General features: G+C 41.0%; 2 protein-coding genes and 1 pseudogene across 2 annotated transcripts in view; 1 reads left to right on the plus strand and 2 right to left on the minus strand.

The window, feature by feature from the left end:
- POLR1A (RNA polymerase I subunit A) overlaps positions 1-19,642 on the minus strand; it is an 84,744-nt gene that overhangs the window by 64,824 nt on the left and 278 nt on the right. Inside the window, exons 2-7 of the mRNA XM_053587762.1 lie at positions 19,499-19,603; positions 14,927-15,131; positions 13,650-13,799; positions 5,010-5,117; positions 3,693-3,778; positions 2,847-2,950 (exon numbers count right to left, since the gene is read on the minus strand). Coding sequence (XP_053443737.1) covers positions 2,847-2,950; positions 3,693-3,778; positions 5,010-5,117; positions 13,650-13,799; positions 14,927-15,131; positions 19,499-19,575 — 730 coding nt within the window. The 5' untranslated portion in view covers positions 19,576-19,603. The remainder of the gene's footprint in view (positions 1-2,846; positions 2,951-3,692; positions 3,779-5,009; positions 5,118-13,649; positions 13,800-14,926; positions 15,132-19,498; positions 19,604-19,642) is intronic.
- LOC128585188 (uncharacterized) lies at positions 7,680-7,773 on the minus strand (annotated as a pseudogene).
- Positions 19,458-19,642, plus strand: part of PTCD3 (pentatricopeptide repeat domain 3) — a 35,616-nt gene continuing 35,431 nt past the window's right edge. Inside the window, exon 1 of the mRNA XM_053587763.1 lies at positions 19,458-19,582. The gene's annotated coding sequence lies outside the window, so the exon portion shown is untranslated. The remainder of the gene's footprint in view (positions 19,583-19,642) is intronic.

Consider the following 19,642-nt stretch of genomic DNA (forward strand, 5'->3'; position numbering starts at 1 on the left):
ATTTTTACTTAAAATCCCACACTTTTGCCATTTTATTAAAATCTAGCTTCATTCCACCTCTAATTCTCAAAGTAGTGTCTTTACAAGCGCAGATATGTCATCACAAGTTTTTAGAGAAATCTCTGACTTGGAAAACAATTAATAGATGCGCCATAACTCTATTAATAGCCATTTAGTCACATCCAATTTGAAACTATTTAAACAATACTGTGGGTATTCTAACTCCTTAAAATAAAGTCATAGAAGCAGAACTGCTAGGTCAAGGAGTCTGCACATTTAAAGTTTTAATACCCATAAAAGCCAAATATTTCAATGAGTTAATGCAATTGAAGAATGGCTTTGACCTTCAGAGATAACCACAACCATTAGAAAATTACTTTATTTTCAGTGGGAAAACACAGATTCCATTAACCTAAAGAACAATTTTGTGGGCATTTCTGTTCTGGGAATGAATATCTGAATCTTCTGGCCAATGAAGCAAGTATGAAGGGCTGAAGAAGATTGGCTGAATCTCCCCAGCTGCTATCCCAGTAACGCTCCCACTTAGCTACCATGAAGGCAGAGGTGATTCAATCATGGGATCGTAAAGAGTCAGAAGAGACCTGTGGGAGGCCACCTTCTAACATAGGCTGCACTTCTAACAAGATAATTCTGTAACCTGCAACAACAAAATCTGCCTAGCTGAGATTTCAGAGCATCTCAAATGTGCTTTTCTCTCAGCAACAGTTTCAGTAAAAGCTGCCATATGAAAACAGGGTTCAGAGGTCAAATAACCTGGGAAGACTAGATCACAGCAGTTGTGGCAGTATTTTGGCTGTACGAGTTCTCATTGTAAATGCTAATGTACCTCCCAGGGCTTGGTCTCTATCTAGGCATAGTGCCTATAACGTGGTCCTTGCTGATTACCCAACAAGTAAATGTCTGAAAAATACTATAAATCTAATCCTGGAGCTGCCAAAGACTACTGTTTACTTGTTTCTAATGCACAGAGATTGGGTAGCACCATTACATTCTCATGGCTGCCATGAAAGATTATTTCAGAAGAACGAGTTTGGCAAAGGCACAGAAAGGCTACTTTACTGCTGGCCATTTGTCCCATAGAAACAGTTATTTTCTAGAATTCTGCCCTTCTTTGCTCCTGATTTAGAAACATTTTTTAAAGCATCCTAAGGGTAACAGCAGTAAATCCCAACTGGTATTAAGAGAAAATTGTTTTAAGGGTTATTTAATAGGTAAGTATAGAAATATTCACTCTTGAGGTGTTATCTGTTATATATTAAACAAAATTAAACAGGATTCCTAAATGTAGTGTAATATCCCAAAACATAAAAAGGAAATTACTAAAACAACTGGAAAAAGTCAAATAAATTCTGTAGTTAACGGTGTTGTACTGGTGTTAAACTCTTCAGTTTTTTTTTTTTTTTTGAGACAGAGTTTCACTATGTTGCCCTTGGTAGAGTGCCATGGTGTCACAGTTCACAGCAACCTCAAACTCTTGGGGTTAAGTGTTTCTCTTGCCTCAGCCTCTCAAGTAGCTGGGACCGCATGTGCCCACCACAATGACCTGCTATTTTTTTTTCTTTTTGTTGTTATTGTAATTGTCTCTGTTGTTCGGCAGGCCGGGCTGGATTCGAACCCACCAGCTCAGGTGTATGTGGCTGGCACCCTAGCCACTGAGATACAGGCGCCAAGCCTAAACTCTTTAGTTTTGACAACTGAATCATGGTAGACTAAGATATTATGTTAAGGCAAGTTTAGCAAAAAGTATATGATAACTCTCTGTACTATGTTTGCTATTCTTCTGGAGTCTAAAATTATTCTAAAATAAAAGGTTAAGTTAAAGAAAATAAACAGGTGTATTATTTATTCCAGGTCTTGCCATAGTCTTCAGTGTAACAGATATACCATACATCTCCAGGAGGAGGACTTATTACTTCATCTATTTCAGGTTCAAGCCCTGGAAAAAGGTCTAACAACATTACCTGCTCTGGACTTTCATGTACATGATTTCCTCAACTCTAGGCAAGAGGCATTATTATTGTACTTCTATATTAAGTTGGTAATGCAGGTTCCAAAAAAGTAGCCTTTTCTAAGCCACTCAGAATAAGTAGCAGAGCCAGGTGTCAATTGCAGGTTGTGTTTTTAATACCCTGCCATGTTGATGATATAATAAACAATGAACAGTGAACATTTACAGAACCCACACTATATAGCAGGTACTGGTCTCAGTACTTCACACCTTATTTAATCTTTACTACTTCAGAATAAAAACAAACAAACAAAAAAAAGTTTAAACAAGCCAACAACTACAAATATTGAAAAGTACTAAGTCAGTCTCTCAGAATATTTTCCAAGTACCTACAAGGGCGAGGAGAGCTAAGGAGGGGACTCCATGCCCGGAGTTTGGACAGGCAGCCAGGAGCAGCTTGCCGGAGTCTGCTAACATTTTGCCTAATTTCTAAGAATTTTTCCTAAAAATTACTTACCTACACTTTACTCCAAAAACAAATGCACATTTGTTTTACAATAAAAGGTTTCAAAATATTTGCAGTCAATTTCTTTTTTCCTCAAAAGGCTTTCAGAAAAGTGACCACTTGAAGCAAAAAGCATGTGTAAGGGACTGCCTTACAAAGCAGTCTCAGCCGCAGTTCTGCGCAAGAGGCATGGACTGGGTGCTCATGAGGATCCCTCCCATCCTTAAGAAGTCTGGACCCTGGCCCATCCAAACACACAGCTTAGTAAAATATGGCGAAGAGGATCAGGTACTCCAAAGGTTTAGGACATATCCGAGGGCTGTGCATGAGAAACATGGCCGAGGAGCTCCTCTCAAGACACACCCTGCTTACCCATAATCTCTGGGTCCTTCTGGCCAGCTTTCCTGTGCACCATGGCAGGAAATGTGACCGTCAACTTGCTGTTGTGTTCCTTTCGTACAACTGACCGCCCAGTCCTAAATAGGATAATTATGATTGAGAAGAGAAAAAAAATCCCAGTAAGACATTTAGCATATCAACTGTCATGTGAGTTGTATTTAACTCACACCAGTTTTGAGCCCAGGGACTCCTGAAGCTGTGAAACCTCTGCTCATTGTTTTTGTTGTCAACTAGCATATCACCCCCACCTCCTGTTGCCCTGCTCCAGACACTTGCCCAAGGACACCACATGTGCTGGACTGTGTTCTCTGATTCCCACTACTTCTGATTGTGCATTTTGCCTTGAATGTTGCCTAGCGGCTCTTTGAATAAAATTGATAAAATAAGATGCAGGGAGATGACAGTGTTGCATATACTTAGGGGGTATGATTCAGAGGTCATCATCAAGGATCACCAAGGTCCATTCCAGACATAACTAAATACCCTTAGAATGAAGAAAAACTTAATTCTCAGAAACAAATTCAGTAAGCATATTGTGAGTCACATGGCATGTGGTGTAAAATTGATTTCTAGGGCTGTGTGAGTTGCATATAACCCATGAACAGAAAGCTATGAAAATATAACAAACTTTTCACTAAATTAGAAAGGATCATTTTGTTTTTGAAGTTTTTATTCTGTTTTCATAATAAAATACAGTGGCACCCAGGACAAATTTTTTTTTTTTAGTGTGGTGGTCAATGTGTTAATAGTAGCTTGTAAGTGGCTGGCCAGAGACGCCTCATCTGGGGAAAGGGAAAGGTTAAGCACCCTGATACTCACTTGCAGTGGGGACATCGTTTAGCAGTCATATGTGCCTTCCAGAAGTAAGCAATGAGTCTGCTCCTGCTCTCACACACATTTTTTACCTGTTAAAAACAGTCAGAGAACTTGGGAGTGCCATTTTGAGGAGCATCCAATATGTATTCATATTCAATGAATTTTAACTGTAAGAAACATGGCTCCTTCAACTTTCTTAAACAAAATCTTCCACAGAACCCTAACATAGCCCAGCTTTGCCTGTTATTGAGTGACCTCTTAAAGCCTTAAGTTTCCTCATTTATAATGTAGGAATAAGAACAGTAACCACCTTTTTTTTTTTTTGTAGAGACAGAGTCTCACTTTACTGCCCTCAGCAGAGTGCTGTAGCATCACACGGCTCACAGCAACCTCCAGCTCTTGGGCTTACATGATTCTCCTGCCTCAGCCTCCCGAGTAGCTGGGACTACAGGCGCCCGCCACAATGCCCGGCTATTTTTTTGTTGCAGTTTGGCCGGGGCTGGGTTTGAACCCACCACCCTTGGCATATGGGGCCGGCGCCCTACTCACTGAGCCACAGGTGCCGCCCAGAACAGTAACCACCTTAGCAAGCTATTGCTACGCCTCTCTCAGGCTAAGCCTGGTGCAGACGGGAATCACCTGTGAGCTTCTGTAACTTCCACTTGGGCCCTACCCCAGACCAGTTAAATCAGAATCTCTGGTGTAATACCTGGGCATGGGGTGAATCAGATTTCAAGATTAGCACTGTGGGCTACTCTATCTATCCATTCAGTCATTAAGCAAATTAATACTATAATACTTATACAGGTGTCATGGAGGAGAGGATGGGGTAGTAGTGGTGGAGAAAGTACCCTGTTTCCTCGAAAATAAGACATCCTCCGAAAATAAAACCTACTTACAGGAAAGATAAGACATCCCCTGAAAATAAGACCTAGCGCATCTTTGGGAGCACACCTTAAAATAAGACACAGTCTTATTTTTGGGGAAACAGGGTATTAGAGTGAGAAGGAAGAAAAGGTTATGATGTCATTCTCAAAGTGGATATTTGCTGGATGCTACACCTAACCCATCTAAGGTCACCTAACCTTTTCCTTGGTCCTACAGGCAGGCGTTAGAGATGAGGTAATGGACACTTGAGGACAGCTCTGCTCCCCTGGAACCGTAATTTGCAAAGTCACAGGCCTCATTAAGAGGTACATTTGGGATTCAAATCTAGGTTAACTCTGGGAAGCCAAAAGTGTAAGTTATGACAGTGTAGAGGAACTGTGATAATTAGGCTGAAAATAGAGTTACAGGGTAAGAGAGACAATGATAACTCACATGTGCGCCCTGGGACCCCAGGAGGTTGTTCTGCACAATTTCAGTTGTATACCGTTCTAACTCCTCCTGAATTTCGAAGGCAGAAGGATTAGCATTTTCTTCAAGAAACTGAAAAACAAAGAGGAAAACCATATTACTGCCAGAAAGCAGTGGAGCCTCTTCTTCTTTTATTTTTTTCCTCTTTACCAAAGTCCATGTTCAAATCTTAAATAGGAGCCTCTTGAAGCATAGAAGAGATTTTGAGTGGAATAAAAGAAACCATCTTGCTGTGTTTGTTGCACTTCCAAAACAGTGAGGCAACATCACTATTGAAAAAAAATCAAACAAGAAGTCTGAGTAAGAACCCTATCTCTGTAAAACCTAGAAAACCAGCTGGGTTTTGTGGCACACAGCTGTAATTCCAGCTACTTGGGAGGCTGAGGCAGGAGGACTGTTTGAGCCCAGGAGTCTAAGGTTGTAGCAAGCTATGATGATGCCATTGCATCATAACCTGGGTGCCAGAACTAGACCCTGTCTCAAAAATAAAATAAAATAAAACAAAACTAGAGAACATCATGCTTCTAATAAGAGTGGGCTAGATTATCCAGATAGACCACATCTAAGACTGTAAAGAACCAAGACAGTTTAAAATATTTTAAAAATCTGAATGCTCTGAAAAAAAAAAATCTGAATGGTTTAAAAAGGTGACAAGACAATGAGGAACAACCAGACACACTGAAGAAGAAACAGGAATCTAGTGAGGATCAAGAGCATGTGGGCCACATGTGCGCTGACAGAGGGCATCATTCAGTGAAATCCTGTGCCCCTGGGGAAAGACAGCCACTGCACTCCAGTCTGGGCAACATAGCAAGACCCTGTCTCTTAAAAACCCCAAAAGCCTAAAGCTAGTGCAAGGAAATCATCACTCCCTATCCCCAACACACACACACACACACACACACACACAGAATAAGCTGAGACTAGCCCTTGTACAATCAATCACTTGGGCAGTCCAGAGAGCTTTGATCTTTGAAGCTGGACTACAACAGTCCCAGAGTGGTAGTGCCTCCAAGAAGTAGTAAGAATCCTCCTGGAGAAAGGCAGCATTCATCCTATGCCTCAAATTATTATTCCCACTAAGAATTTTTAAAGTACAGTGGCAAACAAACTGTCAAAAATAAGTATACAAAGGAACAAGTGAAGGGAAGAAGGTTTCTGGGGACATGAAAGGTATCTTATGGAAAATGGTCACTTTGGTTAGACTATACCCATGATTGAAGCATTTTTGTGAGTATATTTCATGAAAAAAAATTTTCAAGAGAGTAGACACCCTGAATAATTTCATGCCAACGAATTTGAAAATTTCAGATGAAATGGATAAATTCCTGGAAAAACATAACTTACTCTGAATAAAAGTTTAAGGAAATTCTTTCTCTCTCCCTCCACCCTCTTAAGACAAATTTGACTCTAAGTTAGCTCTGTTCCCCTGGAACCGTGATAAAAGTAGAAATGTCAGTGTGTTATTAGGCAACATTGCTGATGGTAAAAGTGATCCTGACTGGTCAGAGTGCCATCTGGCCTGACCACTAATGAACTATAAATACCTGGGAAACCCCAGCTCTGAGCTTCCCTGAGTTCTAACTCAGCATCTCCTTGAGGGTCCCAGGAAGCCCAACCCATGGAACTGTCACAAAAGATTATCAATTTATTTTTTGGACATGGAGTTTTCTAGGCCAGAGTGGCTCCTTACAGCCACTGGTGTGATGTTGTTCTTTTCCTCTTAAGCAGTCACATGGGAAGCCATAGAAGACCAGTCCCTGGATACCTGTAGGACAACTGCTAAAGAAAAATGTGTGCCACTGCCCTGCTGGCATACTATGTCTCTAATCTTCCCCAAACTCTTTCAGAGCATTTTAAAGAGAGAGGAGAAAGAAAGAATTCTGTAATTCATTTTACGAGGTTGGTATGATCTAGATACCCAACTAATCACGGACGCAAAAACCCTATGCAAAATACGAGGAAATCAAATCCAGCAACATGTTAAAAAGGGAGTGTATCATGAACAAGTTGGGTTTATCCCAGGAATCCAATATTCGTTTAACATTTGAAAAGAAATAGGGTAACCTCACCCTGTTACCCAGTTAAAAAGGAGGCACATTACCTGAAAATTTCAGTAGATACTAAAAAAGTGATAAAATTCAATTTTGGCCATTATAGTAAGATAGGTACTTCCTTAACCTGCTAAAAAAAAGATTCAGCAAACACCATACTTAATGGTGAAATATTGAAAGGTTTCCCTAGTTTCTTGACACAATTTTCATCAACCTCAAACTTACAGAAAAGTTGCTAGTATTTTTTTTTTAAACAAAAGAGTAAATGTTTATTTGGAGTTAGTTTTCTGGTGGGTGGTATTAAGGCCCTCCAAGCAGAGTTCAGGAGCTCCTGGAGGGCTGCCTGCTGCTTGGGACTGAGCTGTGCAACGCATTCTGTCCATAACCCTCCAGAACTCTGTACTTGGCGAACTACATTAGCCAGACATTTGGCACAAGGATCTTTGTGTATAACTGCCTCGTGCATTTCTCCTTCTGCAATTATATGGAATATTTTGGGAAGACTGGTATTGTTTGGGCCAAGAACAACTGGGTGATTAAAAGTCAATCTTAACTGTGATATAGTTTATTCACATGATTTAAAAATATGGAATGCATCATGAATTTATGTGTCATTTTTGTGCAGGGGCTATGCTAATCATTCTAATTTTAGTATATACATTGCTGAAGTAAGCACAAAGTTGCAAGTATTAATACATCTAAAAATCTTTTTTCTTCTGGAACGATTTGAGAGTAAGTTTCTGATCTGATGTTCTATCACTCCCAAATACTTCGGTGAACATTTTTTACAAACAGGGACGCTCTCCAATATGACCATGATACAATAATCAAAAATAGTAAATCTAGGGCGGCGCCTATGGCTCAGTCGGTAAGGCGCCGGCCCCATATACTGAGGGTGGCGGGTTCAAACCTGGCCCCGGCTGAACTGCAACCAAGAAATAGCCGGGCGTTGTGGCGGGCGCCTGTAGTCCCAGCTACTCGGGAGGCTGAGGCAAGAGAATGGCTTAAGCCCAGGAGTTGGAGGTTGTTGGAGGTTGCTGTGAGCTGTGTGATGCCACGGCACTATACCAAGGGCTATAAAGTGAGACTCTGTCTCTACAAAAAAAAAAAAAAAAAAAGTAAATCTACATTAATAGATTATTACCATCTGTCCCGAGACACCATTCAAGTTTTGCCAATCTCTTAAAAACGTCCTTCAGAGCAAAAGTATCCAGTTCAGAGCCACCTGTTATGTTATATTTACTGGTCATGTCTTTTTAGTTTTAGTTTTTTCAACATACAAAAATCAGTAGCAGTTCTATACACACAAAAAAAACCTAGGTGAAAAAGTAATTAAAAAGGCAACCCAATTTTAAAAAAATCTAAGAATATACTTACCCAAGGAGATGAAAGATCTCTATAAGGAAAACCACACTGATGAAAGAAAATGAAGAGGACACAAAAAAATGGAAAAACATGCTCATAGTCTGGAGTATGTCAGAAGAGTCAATATTGTTACAATTACCAGATTATTCAAAACAATCTATAGATTCAATGCAATCCCTATCAAGATACTAATAATATTCTTCACAGAAATAGAAAAAATAATCCATATCAATGACATTCTACACAGGAAGAAAAAAAGAAAAAAACACTCTTAAAATTTGTGTGTAACTGTAAAAGATCCCAAATAGCCAAAACAATACTGAACAAAAAGAATGAAGCTGGCGGCATCACACTTCCAGATCTCAAAAACACATTACAAAGCCATAGGAACCAAAATAGAACAGTACTAGCATAAAAAAATAGGCACATACTCTTCTTTCATAGGGACAAAGGGGGCTGTTTCCCGTCCATGATCCAGGTATTTTGCTTTGTAAACCTATCTTTCTCTTCTTCAATAAACTTTGTTTCATGCTTAAAAAAAAAAACAGACACATAGACCAGTGGAACAGAACAGAGAACCTAGAAATAAACCCACATATGTATAGCCAACTGATTTTTAACAAAGGTACTAAGAACATACTTTGGGTAAAGGATACTCTGTTCAATAAATGGTGCTGGGCTAGGCTGGGCGCAGTGGTTCACTCCTGTAATCCCAGTACTTTGGGAGGCTGAGGCAGGTGGATTGCTTGAGCTCAGAAGTTCAAGACCAGACTGGGCAACAGCGAGACCCTGTCTCTGAAAATAGCTTGGTATTGTGGTGGTTGCCTATAGTCTCAGCCACTTGGGAGGCTGAAGCAAGAGGATCACTTGAGCCCAAAGAGTTTGAGATTACTGTGAGCTCTGACACCACAAGGGCGGCAAAGTGAGACTGTGTCTCAAAAAAAAAAAAAATGGTGCTGGGAAAGCTGGATATCCATATGCAGAAGAGTAAAACTAGACCCTCACCTTTCATCCTACATAAAAACCAACTCAAAGTAGATCAAAATGCTTCAGGACATTAGTCTGGAAAAAGATTTTATGAATAAGAAAGCACAGACAACAAAAATAAAAATAAGTAAAATTATATAAAACTAAAAAGCTTTTAGGGAGGGGGGTGGGGCCTTGGTGTGTGTCACACTTTATGGGGGCAAGACACGATTGCAAGAGGGACTTTACCTAACAATTGCAATCAGTGTAACCTGGCTTATTGTACCCTCAATGAATCCCCAACAATAAAAAACCAAACAAAAAAAAAAGCTAAAAAACTTCTGCATGGAAAGGAACAATCAACAGGGTGAAAAGATAACCTACAAAATGGGAGAAAGTATGTGCAAACTATTCATCTGACAAGGGTTTAACATCCAGAATATACAAGGAACTCAAACATCTTGAGAGCAAAAAATAGTCCAATTTAAAAATGGGCAAATGAACTGAACAGACATTTCTCAAAAGAAATACAAAGAGCCAAACAAAAATGTAAAAGAAAGCTCAACATTACTGATACTTAGAGAAATGCAAATCAAAACCACAGTAAGCTATCATCTCACCCCATTAAGGATAACTATTATCAACAAGACAAAAAATAACAAAATCTGGCAAGGATGCACTGTTGGTGGGAATGTAAACTAATACAGCCATTATGGAGGTTCCTCAAAAACCTCCAAGTAGAAAACCCATATGATCCATCAATACCAATACTGGGGATCTAAAGAAAATGAAATCACTGTGTCCAAGATATACTTGTACCCCCATACTTATTGCAGCACTATTCACAATAGCCAAGATAGGGAATCAACTTAGGATTCCAACAACATATGAATGGAAAATGAAAATGTGGAGAGGAGCAGTGTCTTGGTTCCTAAGACCATGGGAAATATGTGTTTTCTGATGGTCTTAGGCAACCCCCAAAGGGGTTGAGACTCACAGGTTGAGAACTGCTGCTCTAGAAACTGAGAACAAACCCCTGTCTTCAGCCATCATGGAACTAAATCCTGCAGCAACCTGAATAAGTGTGGTTGCAGACCCACGCAGAGAACCTCTGGAAAGGGGCCTTAAGACTCTGAGTCAAGATGTCCCTGGATGTCTGACCTACGGAACTATGAGGGGGCCTGGCGGTATGGTGGGACTCACGTAATTGGACGGCCACCAGGACTTGAGCCACAGATACCACTGGAGCAGCGATGCCTGCAGCCTCAGGAATTCCTGCACCAAGACTGTTGTCCACTAGAAGTCCTCATCGGAGAGGACGGGTCGTACCGACTCCAGCAGGCCCTGGCTGAGTTTGAACCCGCCACCCCTGGTACATAGGGCTGGCCCTCTAACCATTGGGCAAGAGGCACCCCCAGGCACCAAGCTTCTAAAATCACCTTTTTTTTTTTTTTTTGCAGTTTTTGGCCAGGGCTGGGTTTGAACCCGCCACCTCTGGCATATGGGGCCAGCGACCTACTCCGTTGAGCCACAGGTGCTGCCCCCTAAAATCACCTTTTAAGAAATTGGAGGAATTAGCCGGGCGTTGTGGCGGGCGCCTGTAGTCCCAGCTACTTGGGAGGCTGAGGCAAGAGAATCGCTTAAGCCCAGGAGTTGGAGGTTGCTGTGAGCTGTGTGAGACCATGGCACTCTACCGAGGGCCATAAAGTGAGACTCTGTCTCTACAAAAAAAAAAAAAAAAAAGAAATTGGAGGATTAATCCAAGAACTAGTACCTGCCATGTTACGAGCACCTGGTTTTCAAACCTTTCCTAAAGATGACAGTAACAACAACAATAATGCAATTGGGCCAGCAGTGATTCACACCTATAATCCCAGAACTCTAGGAGGCCGAGGCAGGAGGATCCCTTGAGCTCAGAAGTTCAAGACCAGCCTGAGCAAGAGTGAGACTCCATCTCTACTAAAAATAGAAGTATTAGCTAGGTGTTGAAGGGGGCTCCCGTGGTCCCAGCTACTTAAGAGGCTGAGGCAGGAGGATGCCTTAAACCCAGGAATTTGAGGTTGCTGTGAACTAGGTTGATGCTAATAGCCCTCTAGCCTGGGCAGCAGAGTGAGATCTTCTAAAAAGAAAAGAAAAGGGGACTTGGCACCTGTGGCTCAAGCGGCTAAGGCGCCAGCCACATACACCTGAGCTGGTGGGTTCGAATCCAGCCCGGGCCCACCAAACGACAATGACGGCTGCAACCAAATATCAGCCAGGCTTACGGCGGGCGCCTGTAGTCCCAGCTACTTGGGAGGTGGAGGCAGGAGAATCACTTGAGCCCAGGAGTTAAGAGGTTGTTGTGAGCTGTGATACCACAGCACTCTACCCAGGGCGAAAGCTTGAGGCTCTGTCTCAAAAAAAAAAAAAAAAAAAGAAAGAAAGAAAAAAGAAAAGGGAAAAAATGCCAGGTGTGGTGGCTCATGCCTATAATCCTCGCACTCTAGGAGACTAACGGAAGAGGATTGCTTGAGCTCAGGAGTTCTAGGCCTGCTTGAAGAAGAGTGGGATCCTGTCTCTACTAAATATAGAAAAATTAGCTGGGTGTTGTGGAGGATGCCTATATTTTCAGCTTCTCACCAGGCTGAGGCAGGATGATAGCTTAAGCCTAGGAGTTTGAGGTTGCAGTGACGTATTAATACAAGGATGCCACTGCAATTGACCTAGGGCAACAGAATGTAACTCTGTTTCAAAAAAGAAAACAAAAATGTGCACAGAGAAGAAATAAAAATCACCTACCTTTTATTGATGCTATATCTTCATTAATATGACCCCTCCTCAAAAAAGAAAATGAAAATGTGGCATATATCCACAATAGACTATTTTTCAACCATAAGAAAAGAACGCAACACATGGATGAAACTGGAGACCATTACATTAAGTAAAATAAACCAGACATAGAAAGTTAAATACTCTATGTTCCCCACTTACATGTGCAAGCCAAAAAAAAACAAAAAACAAAAACAAAACAAACAAACAGTAACCTCACAGAAGGAAAAAGCAGAATAGAGGATACTAAAGGCACAGTAGCTTAGAGGGAAGGGTAAGAGGAGATATTTGTTAAAGGACACAAAATTACAGTTAGGTAAAAAGTGTTCTCTAGCACTGTAGAGTAACTATAGTTAATAACAACATATTACAGTTTCAACTAGCTAGAAAAAAGGTACTGAATGTTTTCAATGCAAAGAAATGAAAATGTTAAGAGGTGATGGATGTGCTAAATACCCCATCTGACTATCACATATTATCTGTATCACATCACTACTACATATCCCATAATATGTATAATTATTATATAGCAATAAAAAAAACAAAGAACCCCAAAAGGAGTAACCAAATTTAGCATTACTAACAGCAGAACAAGCTGAGACCATGAGCAGCTAAGATGATCATTACAAAGTATCCTATATAATACAGGCTGTGTTCTTGTCAAAATGAGAAAAAAAATCAGACAAATCCAGAATGTGAGAAATCCTATAATACAACTAGCCTTGAGTCTACGAAAAACTCAGTGTCACGAAAAAGAATATTCTTTGCTTTTTTGAGACACAATCTCACTCTGTCGCCCCAGCTGGAGTGCAGTGGTATCACCATAGCACACAGCAACCTCAAACTTCTAGGCTAAAGCGATCCTCCTGCCTCAGTCCCCCAAGTAGCTGGGACTATAGGTGCCCACCACCATGCCTGGCTAATGTTTTTAGTTTTTGTAGATACAAGTGTCTCAGTTTCACTCTTGTGAAAGAGTGGTCTGGTCTCGGGCTGGTCTCAAACTTCTGACCTCAAGTAATCCTTTTGCTTTGGCCTCCTAGAATGTAAGGATTACAGGCGTGAGTTACCTGCCCAGCTGAAAAAGAATTTTCTACATTAAAATGTTCTATGATAAAATAGACCAAAGAGATGCAACAATCAAAAGCAATCCATAAACCTTGACTGAATATTGGTCCAGCAATAAAAAGCTCATTAATGAATAAAATGGTATTTCACTATTGTTTTCAATAACATTTCTTCAATTATTCTTCCAACTTCACATTTTCATATCTAGCTATTGGTATCCAGTTATGAGATAAAGGTCAAACATTCTGGTGACTTTTAGGACCGTAATTAAGGACAACATACAAACACCTCTTGTTCCCTCTCACTTTGGCTTTCCTGATTTCTGTGACCAAAATTATATACTCACCCTGTTCAGAATTCGCTCGAGCTCATAGACTGCTTGTAGGGCCCCAACTTCCAGAACCTTTAGCTGGCAGACCAACAGGTGAATCACAGCCCGGGGACAAGTCAGCATGTGGCAGTTTAAACAAGAGCCCCGGAGCAGCAGGTAGAGTTTCTAAAGAGAGGGAAAAAGACCCAACAGGATATTAAAAACAGACCTAGGAGTCAAGATGGTTTTCTGTATACTCCTAAGTTTTGTCTTTATGTAGTTAAGGTATTCTTTAAGAATTTTACTTCACCCTATATACTTAGAAAGGCCTTTTCAACCCTAAAAACTAAATAAATACTGTTCTTTACTTTTGTTTTTAGAAATAAGGTCTCACTCTGTTACCCAGGCTAGAGTGCAGTAGCACAGTCATAGATCACTGCAACCTTGAACTCCTGTGCTTAAGCAACACTCTTGCCTCAGCCTCCCAGGTAGCTGGGACTACAGGCATTTGTCACCATGCCCAGCTAATTTTAAAAATTATTTTTTGTAGAGACAAGGTCTCACTATGTTGCTTAGGCTGGTCTTGAACTCCAGGCCCAGCCTCAAACAATTTCCACCGCAGCCTTCCAAAGTGCTAGGATTATAGGCATGAGGCACCACATAGTTTCATTTTAATTCATAAAATTTAAAATTTATTTTGCATATATGACCTGAGGTAGGGGACTATCTTTATTTTATTTCAATTCTCTTTCTTTAATGTGGTTAACAAACAAAAATCATGTCCATGTATACCATCATATGTGTAGCTTAAAAAAAAATCCTGGCAGTTAGGTTAGCTGATATAGAAAGCTGAACATGTAGGACTCTGGACAGTAGCTTCATTCTGACTTTACTGTTAGGCTTTCTGGGGCTTTGCTTCTGCCACCAAGCAAGAGCCCATGAATTCTCCTGAAGGGATCAGGGAGGCCTTGAGAACTTCTAAATTCCCTATATTATCAGGGAGGTGCCATCTAGGGTTCAGATGAGCACAAAGCCCCTGAAACAAAAGGTATTGGGGATGAATCTGAACACTCCCCCATTCCCTACATGGTTAGAACCAAGAAAGCTATGGCTCTTTTCAACTGGAATCAAACAGAAATTAGTTTAGGGTATGGGGAAGTTATATTTGGCTCCTCAATAATTTGAATCTTATTCTATAGGTAAAGAACACTTCTACTCCAAGTATGTGCAACTTAACCTTCTTAGATGCCTCGGGCAGTGCTCATGCATCCCATGAGCAGCTCTGAGACCCACCCATGCAAAGAGGTACGTACATCAAAGAGGAGAGGATTGTATACTGTGAGCGGGAGTTCAATGTGGCCCAGGTGCCCTGAGCAGTTGCTGAAGTCCTGTACGCAGGTGGAGCACACCTCTTTGGAATCCACAGGGCCCAAAGCTAAATCATACAGGCCGTTTGCTGATGGGTTCCCCAAGCTGTCCAGGTACCGAGGATTTGTAATGGACTTAACACTTAATTTCCTGAAGAGATAAAAGAGACCAAGGGAAAACCAAGGTTACCAACCTTCCTGGTATCTCCTTTTCTGGCACTTGTAAACTGTAGTCAAGTGATTATTTAATCTCTGCCTGCTTTTCTAACCACTGCTCCCCAACACTTAGCGCAGAGCAGGCGCCCTGTGGTTAATAAACACACATGTTCTAAATGAGTAGGAGGGTAAAATCTCCAAAAAAGAAGATTTAAAGCAAAACTTGCATTGAATATATTGGTAGACTTTCTAAAAAGGAGTTAAACTTCTACTCCATCCTGAATACCCTGCAGGCAGCACTGTTTAGTCTTGGTCTTAACCCTCAGTGATGAATATCACTACATGCATTTTTCAGAGCAGGAAACCTAGGCTCAGAGCAGTGAGGTGATTTAATACAGGTAATACAGCCAGAGTGTAGGAGAGGCAGGATATGAACCAGATCTATTCCAAAGCCTACACAGTTCAATGAAGGGAATGTGATACAATAATCCCTGCATGCACGAATAGTAAATTCAAGAAAATTGGACACAAATACTCAATTCTTTGAAAAATATAACTTACTTTTAAAAGGTTTTTGTCACATTTTATGTTTGGTTTAAAAGAAACTTCTATAGGACACTTAAAAACTATTTATACAAAGCCAACTTTGTTCAAAGCCAACTTTCTTTTATGATTTAAATCAAAATAAAGGGCAAATGAAATCTAGCTGGGGAGGGATGCCTACTACTGCTGTAAACATTCCCTTCAATGAGAGTTAAGTTCCTCAGGAATAGAATCAAGAACTAAGCTGTTCAGATCCGGAAGATTGTATGTTGCATGGCCAGTGTCACTCTGAAATATCTTTTCAAGACCTTACTTTCAATTCTTTGGGTCTATGACCATTAGAATTGCTGGATCATATGGTAAATCTTGTATTTAATTTTTTTTAAGGAATTGCCTGCCATACTGTTTTCCATAGAGGTTGTATCGTTTTACATTCCTACCAACAATGTACAAGGGTTCTACTATCTCCACATCCTGCCCAATACTTGTTATTCTCTGTTTTGATAGTAGCTATCCTAATGGATTTGAGGTAGTATCTCACTACGGTTTTTATTTGCTTTTCCCTAATGATTAGTGATGTTGAGCATCTTCTCATGTGCTTATTGGCCAACTGCATGTCTGCCTTGGAAAAATATCTACTTAAGTCCTTTGTTTTTAAATTGAGTTGATTTTATTGTTGAGTTATAGAAGTTCTTTGAGTGTTTTGAATATTAATCCTTTAGCAGTTTTATGATTTTGCAATATTTTCTCTCATCCCATAGGTTGCCTTTTCACTGTATTGATTATGTCCTTTGATAACTACTAAACTTTTTTCTCACCTGAAGTTTGAGCATTGCAGCAGCTCTTTTAGGATGATTAGAAGACAACGTAGATAAAATATAGTGCCTGGAACAAAGTTCCTTTCCCTTTGCTAAGGTAGAAGATAAAGTCCTTCTGACCATGATGGGGTTAGTGAAGGGTGAAGAGGAGAGGTAATCAGTAAGGATTCTACTGGACAGTACTGAATTTGAGACCAACAGAGTTAGGTTTGAGGATGACCCCTGCTACTTCCTAGACAGACATTGTATTCTCTGGGCCTGAATTTCCTTTCCTATACTGGAGGTACTATGGTGGTGGTGTAGTAAGGTCTGAACATGCCAAGTGCTAAGCAGATAGCTCCTTCATCCATCTTACTCACATGCTCAACAAATCTACTGAGTGCTTACTATGTGCCAGATATAGTTTTAGGTGTCAAAGAAACAGAAAAGAATCCTACTGAAGCAGGGGAACACACCAAGAACAAAATAAATAAGAATATGGCCAATGCTATGAAGAAAAATAAAGTAGGGAAGAGGACGAAAGATAGGGTGATCCAGTGGTCAGAAAGACGGCTCAGCATCAGTAGCACAGTGGTTACGGGGCCAGCCACATACACCGAGGGAGCCAGGTTCAAACCCGGCCCAGGCCAGCTAAACAATGACAACCACAACAAAAAATATCCAGGTTTTGTGGTGGGTGCTTGTAGTCCTAGCTACCTAGGAGGCTGAGGCAAGAGAATAGCTTAAGCCCAAGAGTTTGAAGTTGCTGTGATGCACAGCACTCTACCAAGGGCGACATAGTGTGACTCTGTCTCAAAAAAAAAAAAAAAAGTCAACATTAAGCAGATACTTGGGCAAAGGCCTGAACAAGGTGTGAGAGCAAGTCACCCAGTCTCCTGGGCAGAGGGCTTCACAGGAGAAAGAAGCAGAGAGTGCCAAGGTCCTGAGGTGCGTGTGTGCCTGTGGTAATCTGGTACCAGCAAAGAAGCCAGGGTAACAGGAATAAAGGTGAGGTCACAGAGGTAACAGGGGCCACAAATGTCCCTTCCAAGCCATTTTAAAGACTTGGCTTTACTCTGAGTGAGATGAGAAACTATCAGAACCGAGAATGGTAAAAGGTAGCAGAATTATAGAAGCTTCTCAATAAAGAGATCTAAAATGTTAGTGGCAGGTATAAATTTGCTCATGCTGGCCTGGTCCAGTGGCTCATGCTTGCAATCCCAGCACTTTGGGAAGAAAAGGCAAAAGACTTACTGGAGACCAAAAGTTCAAGACCAGTCTGAGCAACAAATCTCTCCAAAAAATAAAACAATTAGCCAGGCATCCTACAACATTCGCAGTGCCATTACTAAGGAGGCTGACGTGGGAGAATGACTTGAGTCCAGGAGTTCAAGATTACAATGAGCTATGACCACAATAATGTATATACTCTAGCCTGGGTGACAGAGTAAGACTCTCTTAAAAGAAAAAAAAAAAAAAAATGGCTCATGCTGTTCCTTGTTTGAAACTCCACAACTATCTCTTAAAAAATTCAGGCAAACTAAAACATTTTTCCTTTTGGCTTATGGCAGGTGATGATATGTAAATTTCAGGAATAGCACATTATTACCATTGATACCAGAGATTTGGCTTAGTAGTTTATTCACCCATTTATACATACAAGAAACTCAAGGCTAGTGGAGGAAGACAAATACACACAAGCAAAGAAAGTAACTAAGGCACCATCAGAGACAACTGTAGAGACCTCAAAAAATGAGGTACATTGAATTCAGGTGTGCATGTTGAGTGGTGAACAGAGGAAAATAGGTCACTCTGGTGGAAAGGACATTTGGAAGTACTTTGAAGAAAGGCCCAGATGTTGAAACATGATGGCAGTTTCTGGGATGTGCAAACTGTTCAACAGGGCTAGAGAAAGAGTGATCACATAGCTAAAATCAGCATTGGCCTCATCATGGTAGACTTTGTAGGGCGTCCTTTTTAAACAGGGGGCCAGTTCACTGTCCCTCAGACCGTTGGAGGGCCAGACTATAGTTAAAAAAAAAAAAAACAACTATGAACAAATTCCTATGCACACTGCACATATCTTATTTTGAAGTAAAAAAACAAAACGGGAACAAATACAATCACACCACCTCATGTGGCCCGCCGGTGCAGTTTGAGGACCCGTGTATGCTAAGAAAGTATCCTTTATCTGAGGGAAATGGAGGAGCTTTTCAGAGTTTTAAAGGTGATAGTACCATGATTATGTTTGCACTTCGGAGAGTGGTTTTGACAGAGGTGTGGAAAATGGACTTGACAGGTGTAAGAAAAAGAATTCAGACATAAGATAAAGGTTGGATCTATCACACCAGTAATCAGGATTAAAAGCAGGGAACAGAATAGGTACGTGGGTGACACACAGTAAGAGGTCCATAAATAAATTAGATGTCAGGAGAGAGGTCTAGAATTACTTCCCCATTTCATGTGACTTTTGCAATAGGCTAGGTACAATATTTTTGAGGGGCACAAGACAGTAAGGTCTTGGAAGAGAAAAGTTGCAAAAGGGTGTGGTAAAGACTCAAATGCTATCATCACCAAAATGAGGACTAAAAAGAGTTCTCTCAATTTACTAACTAGGCGGAAACTATAGCGGGATCCCAACAAAAAGAAGTTATCGCCTGAACTGAGGCTAGAGGATGATCATTTTAGGGACAAGAGGAAACTAACTACATCCTTAATTAACCGTGTCAAGGACATTACGGTAACTCCCAAACGCTCACTAAATAACGAGAAAGCTGGAAGATGATAACGCGGCAAACCGGGACATCCAGTCTCCCCAGCGCAAACTCTTCCCTCTAATCCCGCCAGATTCTAGGGAGTACACGTCGGCCCAAGAACGCTCCCAGAACTACGGATCCCAGCAGGACACGCGCCAGATAACCGTGGACGCAGAAGAAGGGCTGGGCCAACAGCCTCTGGGAACCGTAGTTCATGACGCCGACCTCAAAATCCGGGCTGTGCACGCTTCCCACCAACTCCTTACTTGAGCTCTTCAGCAGAATACATCCCGAAGGAAATGCCCTGCAGCCGCCGCCAGGGCACGTTCTTGGAGCCCAACATTCTGCAGGTCAGTTTTGAGTTCCTACACCTAAAGAGACGTTACTGTTATCACCAGTAAATTCTTAAC

This window comes from Nycticebus coucang, chromosome 4, assembly GCF_027406575.1.
Source record: "Nycticebus coucang isolate mNycCou1 chromosome 4, mNycCou1.pri, whole genome shotgun sequence".
Taxonomy (NCBI): Eukaryota; Metazoa; Chordata; class Mammalia; order Primates; family Lorisidae; genus Nycticebus; species Nycticebus coucang.